This window comes from Abrus precatorius, unplaced genomic scaffold, assembly GCF_003935025.1.
Source record: "Abrus precatorius isolate BTA unplaced genomic scaffold, Abrus_2018 Scaffold10, whole genome shotgun sequence".
Classification (NCBI taxonomy): domain Eukaryota; kingdom Viridiplantae; phylum Streptophyta; class Magnoliopsida; order Fabales; family Fabaceae; genus Abrus; species Abrus precatorius.
Window position 1 is genome coordinate 31,996,362 of NW_020874292.1, and position 10,861 is coordinate 32,007,222.

At 32.3% G+C, this 10,861-nt stretch overlaps 1 protein-coding gene across 9 annotated transcripts; it reads right to left on the reverse strand.

The window, feature by feature from the left end:
• Positions 1–4,720: 4,720 nt before the first annotated feature.
• Positions 4,721–10,578, reverse strand: LOC113848384 (AT-hook motif nuclear-localized protein 7-like). Of its 9 annotated transcripts, none has more exons than XM_027477888.1 (7): positions 10,484–10,567; positions 10,213–10,344; positions 8,968–9,373; positions 8,368–8,423; positions 7,272–7,403; positions 5,661–5,822; positions 4,721–5,347 (listed from the first exon to the last, which is right to left on the reverse strand). In XM_027477888.1, exons 3-7 carry the CDS (start codon positions 9,323–9,325, stop codon positions 5,045–5,047), a joined length of 1,011 nt encoding a protein of 336 aa, XP_027333689.1. In that variant the 5' UTR covers positions 9,326–9,373; positions 10,213–10,344; positions 10,484–10,567; the 3' UTR covers positions 4,721–5,044. The 9 variants fall into 9 exon arrangements, with proteins under 9 accessions (XP_027333689.1, XP_027333696.1, XP_027333674.1 ...); XM_027477895.1 differs by having other exon boundaries at positions 10,213–10,352; positions 10,484–10,540; XM_027477873.1 differs by having other exon boundaries at positions 10,461–10,533.
• Positions 10,579–10,861: the final 283 nt, after the last annotated feature.

A 10,861-nucleotide genomic window follows, 5' to 3' on the forward strand; every position in this document is an offset into this window, starting at 1 on the left:
CTTAAAGTTTAGAGCCAGACTATTGTCCTGTAATATCTGTAAAGTAGTATTCAAGCAAGCTAAGTGTTCTGACCATGTCTTGGAATAAACCATGATATTATCAAAAAATACCAAAATAAATTTTCGTAGGTACTCTCTGAAAAGATCATTCATTAAATTCTTAAAGGTTGCAGGAGATTACATAAACCAAATGATAAAACCACCCATTCATAATGTCCATTGTGTGTTCTGAAAGTTGTTTTGTATATGTCTTCCTCAGCCATTCTCACCTGATTATATCCACTTCTGAGATCCAGCTTTGAAAAGTATCTAGCCTCATGTAATTCATCTAATAAATCCTCAATCAAAGGCATTGGAAACTTATTTTTAACTGTAATTGCATTTAGTTTCCTAAAATCTGTGCAGCACCTCCAAGAACCATCTTTTTTCTTAACCAAAACCAGTGGTGAAGCATAACAACTTCCACTTTCTCTTATGAATCTCGTGTGCAACAAAGCTTTCACCTGCCTTTCAATCTCTTCTTTTTGTGCATGTGGATATCTATATGGTTTTAAACAGAAAGGTGTATCACTGAGCAAGGATATTTTATGATCATACCTTCTCTTGGGGGCTAATGTTGTAGGTTCCAAGAACAAGTGCTGATAACCATTCAGAAGTTGCTGCAACTTCATTTGTTGATCTGCTGTCAGTACCATTGTATTAGATGCAGGGCTCACATTGTAACAAATTGGTCCTTGCACAGCAAGTAATAATGCTTGACACTGAGCTCTTTTCAATTTACCTGTACATTCACCAATATCCACTGCTAGTGATTCTCCTTGTAAATACACTTATTTCCCTTGATGCTCAAACTTCATTGTTAGTTTGGCATAATTCCAGCATATTTCTCCCAGAGTTTTAAACCACTGCATCCCAAGTATCACTCTAAAGCTTCCACTAGGTAATACCAAAAAGTCTGCCTGAAACCTATGATCGCCAAACCTCCATTCCACTTGACTGCATTTTCTTGTAATCATCAGTTGCTTATCCGATGCTACCATCACAGGGAAGTTCTTGACACTTTGAGCCTTCAATCCCAATGTCTTGACCCAATTGGAACTGATAAAATTGTGTGTGCTCCGAGTATCTATTAGGAATGGTACTGCTTGTTTCTTAATGAAGCCCTTCATTTGAAGAGTATTACCCCCAGCTATTCCTTGTAACGTATTCAGTGAAATGTGGACATCAGCATCTTGAATTATAGTTAAACTATGTTCAACCAGTTCTGTGACATGATCTCCTTCCAATTCAGATTGATCCTCCGCTACCTCTTGATCCTGGGCACTAAAGATGGCATTTAATTTTCCCCACACTTTACATCGTTGCCTATGATCCCTCTCCTATTTTTCACCATAAAATCGACACAAACCCTTAGAAATTCTATCACTTGTTTGCTTTCTAAAGAAAGAATTATTAACAGTTATATTTGATTCGGTTCCATTTGTTGCTGAAACTGTACTTTGTGGCTGAGATTGTTGGAGGGTTGTTATTGGATGATTTCTGACTGGCTGATATTGGTTTGACCAAGAACGGCTAAATGTGTTAGATGGGGAAGCAGAAACCGTCTTTCTTGGAGAAAATTCTTTGACATTTCTTGAAGCACCTCATCTTGCAATCTTGTGATCCTGATTGCCTCTTGTACAGTTAAGGGTCTATGCATACGCACAAATTTTTCCAACTCAATGTTCAATCCCGATAAGAAGAAGCTCAAAGCTAATTCTTCAGAGATTGATACACGAGCCAACAAGGTATCATATTTTTCAAGATATTCAAACAAAGGACCTTCTTGTTTCAACCTTGCTATTTTCACAACAGGATCATCAAACGCACCCGTATCAAACCTGCCTCCAGTATCCTGGAGAATTTGTTGCCATTTTTTGTCTTTGTTCTTGAGATTCTTCATGTAATGCCTTTGCTATGCAAAGGCTTTTCCATCCATTGATAGAAGTAATAAACGACTTCTTTATTCTTCAGGCGTACCTTCAATTTCAAAAAATTGTTTTGCCTTTGCTTTCCATTTGCGAAAATTGGTCCCATCGGATGTTGGAAATGGAATTTGGGCCCATTCAATGATTGAAGGAGTCGTGTCTGGGTTGTGGCTGTAAACGACTTCATCTTCTTCCTAATTGTCTGTTCGTCGCACAGGTAATGCCGCCATTGATGCCACCAAACCCTCAATCATCTTTTGCATCGTCTCCAATGATCATTGCATTGATTCTTGTTGATCAGCGAGGTTCTTTTCGTAAGAATCCATTCTTGTTTCTAATTCTTTGTTGGTCACCATCGTTCCTAGCTATCTGATACCAAATGTAATGATTCAATTATGAATGACAGAAACCGTAACAAGGAGTAAGACTTTCTCTCACAACTCACTCTCTGCACTTAAGCAAAAAGAGGGGAAAACTTCAATTAATGATTCAAAATTATTCACAATGTACAAGAGGGTCTCTTTTATAACTCTTGTGTGGCAGTTTCACAACCAATTTTCTACCATTCTTATTCTTTACCTAAAATAGCCTTCCTTTCTACCCTGACAACTAACTTTGGGCCAAAAATAGGAATCCTATTTATTACCACAAGACCTTTTTAGTTTCACTTATTATATAATGTCGCTGAATGGATGGTAGACACAACAAAATCAAATCACGACATTAAAAAAAAAAAAAAGACAAAAAGATCAATGGATATAAATTTTAAGTACATAAACTTCACAATTCAAAATCAAAGGTCCAAAATCGTGTGTTAATTTTTTCTTTTTTCTTAATAAGATTGTGTGTAACATTTAAAATGATGAATAAAAGAAATTTTCATCTATTAGTTTGCATTTACAACTAGTATCAGTTACTCAATAATGAGTTAATTGTATTTTCTTTTCCAATTTATAGTATTTAATGTGTGGTTTTATTTTATGAAAATTCGAACTCAACTTCATTTTCTAATTATTTTCACCGAGTTCTATTGTAACCTTTTAAAAAAACTATTAAATTTTTATATTATTTAAATAATTAAAGACTTAGGACAAATTCAAGATGAAAAATTATTTTAGTAAGGTAAGAGGTTAATATTTTGAAGAGGGAGAAATTCAGGTTTTTTTTTTTTTAATTGGGAGGTGAGATATGATGTTTTGATTTACAAATTCTGAACTGAAGAATGTTTAAAACAATTTAATGGGTTTAATTTGTGAATATTTTATGAAAAAATGAAAATGAGAATTTTGGAGAGATAAAAAAATTAATTAAAGGATCTAATTATAGCAAAGAGTTGAAAGATTTGATTGTAATAGTTAAAATTAAAAAAATTGAATAGAAATTATTATAAAAGATCAAAATATAATTAAGTTGAAACAATAATGCATTTTTCACTTTATTAAGGCCGAATTTCTTCGTAGGGAGTAGGTGACAATCAAAGCATTTGACCTATGTAACATTTATTCTTCTGAAAAGAGTATCTTAGGGTGCCTTCTTTTAGCTAAAAGAAATATTAAAAATATATTTTAATATATTTTTATTAATAATTAAAATTTATTTAAAATAAAAATTACAAAATAAAAATACATGTTTTTATAATTTTTAATAAATTTTAACTAATAATATATTTTTTAAGAAAATGTGTTATTAACGTTTCTTAAAGTTAAGCTTGATAACTTTTTAAGGGGAGACAAAAGCAACCTCTATTCTATTATTACTGATTTTGGAGAGCAAACATAGATGGATTGCTATCCACGTCATGATTCTTTGAATCCTAGCAAGCATTTGAACACAAATCTTTTCTTTATTGCTTTTAAGGCATGATACAGCATTTTAATTTGAACGTTAATGCTTTTATTTTTACTTTTTACACCTTTAAGAATTATGTATCAAAATTTTGCATTAAAAGAAATATTCCTGTTACCCCTTTATTTATATAAAGGTGTCCCATTGCTTTTCAAATTAAAATATAAATAATACACATTAACTATTTTTATATTTCAAGTAATTGAGACCCTTGAATAAAAATATTAGCTACTAATTGTTAAAAGATACCAATACTTTCACAAGAAATCGGAAGAATTTCCATTACAACACCCATATTTTACTACATAATTGAAAGTCATCATCACGTTGACGACGATTTGGGTTTTGGTTTATTTAAATTTTGTGGAACATATTTTTCTTTTAAAAAAGCTTAGTTTGTTTTATAAGATAGTAAAATTAAGTTCATCCACACAAAGTCATATAGGGCTTCTTCCAACTTACCTTGAATAAAGCTTTTGGTTTTAAACACTAATTTCACTTGATTTTCGTAATCTTTTCAAATATCTATCCTAATTTATTTTGGTATTTACCCTCTCAAGAATAAATACTTCAATTCATAAAAATGTAAGCATCAAGTATGCATGAAAAGAAAGGAGTAACGTATCTTGAAGAATAGAAATTATAAAGATTGAAATTTAAATGAGAATATAAATACAAATATTAAAAATTAGTATTATGAGAACCATAGTTCAACCAAAAGTTATTTGGTGGATCTTGTATGCCAACCATTCATCTACCAAAATTTGTGCATTCTTGTAAACCAAAACAAGAATTTTTAAGTAAATAATACTAAACTCATTAAAAAGCAAGAGCAAGATTCAGTGAAAATTTCAAGATTATACTCATTGCATAATAACAAATGAGTGTATAAAAACAATGAACAATATCAAACGCAAATGGCTAGATTTAGACATAAAAGCTTCAACAATTTTTCATTACATCCGAATTAGCCTACTCATAATACAGCATATTGCAGCATCTACCAAATCAGCCAGGAATCAGATGATCTAGTAGGCAAAGAAAAATGTAGAAACCTAGCTGCAACTTAAAACACTAATCAACTACTTCATCCTGTGGTCATAGACAATAGACAATAGGTTTGAAATAATCTACATCATGATAGAGAACAAACACTAGAAACATCAAATAAATAGCTCAGTCATGAATGTTGTCAGCAAGACTAGAGGATACGCGATTCCACGTTGATCAACTTAACTATCAGGCAAAGATATGTTAATATCAGTAGCAGACTTCATTGCATCTGGCATAGAGTGCATGTTAACCCAGTTATCTCTGCGAAAGGCCGAGGGAGGAGTAAGGTTTGAGTTAAGGGTTGTTGAATTTTGCAGCAGATGTCCACCCATGATATCCTCCTTTTCGCCATTAGTAGTAGGGGGTGGAACAGAAGACACTGCAACAGCGGGGGTAACAGTAGCCGGTGGTGCATAATCAGACTTGGGCTTTTTCGGTTTTTGATCTTGCTGGTTGCTTGGTAAAAAACTTCCTACCACCACCTGATATACAAGGACATAAAGGCATTTGAGTGATCCTTCATTGGAGGAAGTAATGTTTTATGTTATGTCTAACTTGTTCAATGTTATAATTCCCTAGTGTCTTTTATTCAAGGGATGAAAGCTAGTCTCTTTCATTTCTCAGCCTTTTAGAGGTAAATTATGTGAGACAAAGTTTTAAACATTATTGTGAAGATGGGATATTATTGAAGACTATTTTGAATCTATCCTTAGTCCATGTTGAAACTCATAAGAAACAGAACATGATCATATGCATCATTGAGAGTACGAGGAGGATAGGATGGGGAATGTTTACCTGCACAGGACTGGCAGCTACAAGAAGACCGGCGACTCCACCACCTACCACACGACCATCAGGACTTGACAAAGAAACGCTCATCCCACCGGACCTGCTTCTTGTTCCTTGATTGTCAGTAGGCATGAATGATCCAGACAATGAAAGTATCTCAAAACGGCCCTAGAAAAAGATAATCCAAAATATCAAACACAAGATTTTATAGCACCTATCAGGAACCTCATACTGATATAAACATGAATTTCCATGTAAGAGATGAACTTACACAAAATTACAAATTACCATAAGGTACCACCAAAGACAATTCCACAGCCAAAATTTTGTTTCTGTCAGTTGCAGACAAACCAAGCCCTTTTTATCCATTTGTAGTCTCTACACAGCAAACCTAAATCTAGGAATCTTCTCAAGCTACTTGATGCTCACATCCTACTTTTTTAAAGACCATAAAGGGATGCTTCCATTTCTTAGGCCTAACATATCACTGCATATCACGAATAATTTAAGCACTTGTATATCAAACTTAAAAAACCTCTGTCCTTCCAATTCCATCCTTATTTTGAAATCTTGGCCCCCCATCTGACTATTTTCACAACAATCGAAGTTTTCACCAAAAGCCTCTGTTAATCACGTTTCATGCTAATTTAGTGTATTATCTGCTAGACTCAAAATCAAGTTTCCCTCATCTCTCTGGTCAAGTTTTCAACAGCGCTGGCTGGGGCAGCTATTTTAATATTATGAGAAATGTGACAGAGTGCATCAAATCACTATTTAAATCCTGTTTCCAAAAAACATTACAGGTTTAAGTTTTCCCCTAGTTTCATGCAATATCTAACTTCACATTTAGGATTCCAGTCGAAGTATGACAGGGATCAAGTTGAAAGAATTCGGTATAGAATATGGACAGGGAATTTATTACCAACTTTATTTCCTTAAAATGTAACAATTTTTTTAATAATATAAAAGAAATATAATGTTGACTTTTAACCCTCATTTATTTAACATAAATGTGAAATATTTTTCATTGTAAGCAACACATACAATAATTGCATTGGCAAAGCAATTTGTTTGTGTACTACTATTCTAAATCTTCCCTAGGTTGGCATCATTCTCTTTCATGAAAATTACCATTATCAGTACGTGATGATTTTGTCTCGGAATTTCTATTGACAACAGCATAATGAGTACCAACAGATAATCCAATAATTATTGAATATTGGCATCTCCAAAAATTATATATTCTACTTCGAGTTCAAGGAAGTAATAATTTATGAAAAACATCATTATCATTAATAATGCATACAAAAGCAAACAATAGAAGGAGCATAAACATCTCAGTAGAAATATAATGTGGCCATCACGAAAGAGGGATAAAGGTTAAACATTGAACCAGGAACAGGGACAATGAAGAGTTGAAGTTTGTCCATATATGTTTATTTAGAAAAGTTTCTAAGTTTGTGATGCAAAATAAAACTGAACAAAGTCCAATTTTGCGACGCAGATGTTTCAAACTAATTTATACAAGACAGAAACTTCAAACAAGTAATTGTGAAAAAGGCAAGTTCGAAAATTATAAAATAAAACATGTAATAATGAGATGATTTACTACAGCACCTCATAGGTCAAAGTTCCCCCAGAAGAATCAGGTTGACGAAGTGTAACATTTGAAATTACACCGTTAGCAGATAGGATGCATATAGCTCGGGGCCCTTGTTGTGAAAAAGATATAACCTTCATTGTAATGTCCTGAAACAAGAACAGTGTAAAGCAAAATAATATTCAATTGTTTCTTCAGCAGGAAGAATTAGCATCACAAGATGTAAAGCATGGTTAGGGAATATGTAAATAGAGGCTTTTTCTCTTTTGTCAAACGGAGAATAAAGTACAAACATTTGAGCTTTTTAACTTTTGTTCAAACTATATGTTATGAATAACTACAGGTAAATTTGCGGTGACTTCACTGCAGAAAAATCAAATATTGATAAAAATAAGTACAACTATTGTTTGTTAATCAAACTTAACTGGAACAAATACACAAAACAAGTTAATAATCATGCAACCATTGACAAAACAACAGCTGCATGCTTGCTCGTTGAAATACACAATGTATTAAGACCACAATGCATCAAGCTAAAAAATGGTAAAAGCAAAAGCTAAAACAAAACAAAGACTGAGAAAATGGGCGTAAAAATGAAGCAAATTCCAGTGAACAGTAGTCAGTTGATATCTACAAAGGTCTTTTATTTATTACCTTGTTACATACTGAATATTCATTGTAATAAACAAACAAAACAGCATAATTATTTTTTATGAGGAAAATGTGTTTCGTGCCAAACACAATAATCAAGCAATGATCGTTAATTTGCAAATATCATCAACATAAAATGAAACACTTGCATATAACTGTCCCCATTATAGATTAGAAAAATATACAATAAAATTAAATAGGAAAACAAGAAATTTAAACCATGTTATCATTGCACTTCATTTAAACAAATAGATAAAACAACCAAAATATATTTCCTTAAACCATATTATCCTTACTTGCAGGGTTTACCCTCCAACAGGCAACTGAGCAACCCCCTCCATAAGATGGATATATTCTAGACTCTCAAAAGGTATAATACATGATAGTTTGAGAGATAAAAGCAAACTCATATGTACCAAATGAAGCTAAAACAAATCTTTTACCCCTCCCTGTCAAGCATACCTCACCAGTATTGACAGTAATGATATGGGGCATAAAATTTGTACCAACAGAGTCACCTACAAAAACACAACAATAGACATTAACAGAAATTAGTTGATACTTCAAGTAATCAATAATGTCCATAAAAAGCAGTCATATATTTAGACAAAAACCAACTAGCATGCCGATATTTTCCTGTGTTGAGCACAGTTAGTAGATGAGTTAAACACACAAGATAAAATAATATTATTTAGAGAATAAACATTAAATTGTTATTCAACATTCCATTGCTAATAATACAAAAATCACCTTTTTAGGCGTGGAAACATCATTAATGTTAACAATTAAACTGTTTTACCTCACTTCAAAAAATCAACAGTTCAAAGGGATGACTTCTTTAGGTATTTACAAATGAAAAAGCAGAGCTTTTACAGGTATTCAAGGGGACAAAGTTTAGAAGTTTCACAGCAAGCAAAGTTGAAGAAGGAAGAAAAGTCATTTCACTAATAGAAACAGAAGCACCCTACTAAATCCACCAAAATGTTAAAGATTAACAAAAAAAAGTAATCCAATAAACCATGTCAGTGACACATTAAGCTTAATAGCATCAAATCTCATTACCCAGATGATCAACTCCAACTTTCTTTGGCATCTTGTACTCCATCCCTCGCGGTTTTCCCCGCTTGCCGGATGAAATTGAAAAGTCATTACCAAATGGAGCTGAAGATGAGATTGGCATAGGTGACAATGCCATAGTAACAGACCCATCTGGTCCATATTTCCTTGGTCTACCCCTTTTCTTCTTAACTGATGTTCCATCCAATCCCACACTCACCGGCGACACACCAATAGCGGGAGCAGCTGCTTCAGGAATAGGACCCTGGTTTGGAGCTTCACTCCTTGGTGCCATATGATAAGCTGAAGGAGCTTCTGCCCCTATCACTGTAACCCCAGAACTAATACCTTCTCTTGCTTCCATGCATATACTAAACTATCCCCTCCTAAGTCTACACAATCAAACCAACATCTGCATGCCGCAGATCAATAGAGAATGTACTTAGAAAGCAAATGGGTCATTAAAACAAGTGTCACTATAAAAAAAAAAAAAAAACATTGAGCATTTAAGCAAAACCAAAAATTCGAACCTTCTTAAGCATGCTAGAAGTGGAAAGCCAAAGTTAAAACCCATCAAGGAATTCCCACAAATTAGGAAAAAAATAAAATAAAGACACAAACTTTGGATTTACAAGAAGTTGTTGAGATGAATTAGCAGATCCATTTCAAACTTTAACTTTGCATTAAATTGCAAAAATCATAACACTTTAGCATCACAGTAGAAAACCATAAGAAAGAAAATGCAGTTGTTTTCTTAACAAAGTTTTTATCCTCTGTTTCCATATCTAAAAAATGGGTACTTGTTTCAACTTTCAAGTACTGAAACCAGAAATTCGATTCCTAACAGAAAGGACGAGGGAAAAAAATATTAGCCATTAAAAGAAAAATAATAAAAATTAGTAAAAATTTGCTATATTATTAAAATAAACTTGGCTTAAAAAATTTTGAAAACATGTTTCAAGATAACAAATTTAAACTAAGCATCATAAAAATTTTGGTTCATTTACTCCAAATATTTCATAGCCCTGAGCTCAAAACAAAGTAAAAGCCATCCAAAAATATCAAAGGCCTTTCCAAAACAGAAAATAAAATAAATTACACCCTTTTGCGTAAATCTGCTTCATACCCAGCATTTACCTGAACTTTTAAAAGACAGAAAGCTGAAACTCAAGGAAGAATTTTGTACAAAAAAGTGAGATAAATAAAATAAAAATAAAACAAAGCTCCTATATATTTTTTTATTTTACATACCAACATCAAACTCTTAATACTCTTCAGACTGCAAAGATCATGACCTGTCACAGATTCCACACACTTCAGCAAGACTCTTCTAAAGCTGTAACACTGTTTTAAAATTTCTTTTCAGCTCCCTCCAAAACCTAACTAGCTCACTCAACCCAGAAAGTGAAAATTTAAAAGAAAAAAAACACGAAAAAAAAAAAGAAAAAAGAGCAGAAAAAGTGAAAAACTATTTGCTCTAGAAATATAAAACAACTTACAAATTTCAGGATTAGAAGAAAACCTGTTGGCTGGTTGGTTTTCCAAAGCTGCTTGAATTGAAAGTTGAAATTTTTTAAAGAGAAAAATGGTAAAGTTCAAAATAAATACTGCAACAACATTAAAATAATAATAACAATAATGCTAACATTAGGCTTTAAATTTATTTTAAAATTTAAAATAATTTAAAGTCATAATTTTTATACAAATATTTATTATAATTTTAAACGTTTAAAATTATTTTAAAAATGATATTAAATAATAATTATAATAATAAATGTTAATTAGTATATCTATGATAGTTATTAAAGAACTAAGAATAAAGTTTTCATAAAAACACGATATTTAAATTATTAATAAACTTTTATCATTTAAAATATCATTATTTTCTTAATTGATTCTT

Coding starts and splice junctions, on each gene's coding strand:
- LOC113848384 (XM_027477922.1), bottom strand. CDS start 9,325: ATGGAAGCAAGAGAAGGTATTAGTTCTGGGGTTACAGTGATAGGGGCA. Junction 8,424..8,967: donor AGTTGGAGTTGATCATCTGG/GTAATGAGATTT, acceptor GTGTTTTTGTAG/GTGACTCTGTTGGTACAAAT. Junction 5,348..5,660: donor TAGCTGCCAGTCCTGTGCAG/GTAAACATTCCC, acceptor CTTGTATATCAG/GTGGTGGTAGGAAGTTTTTT.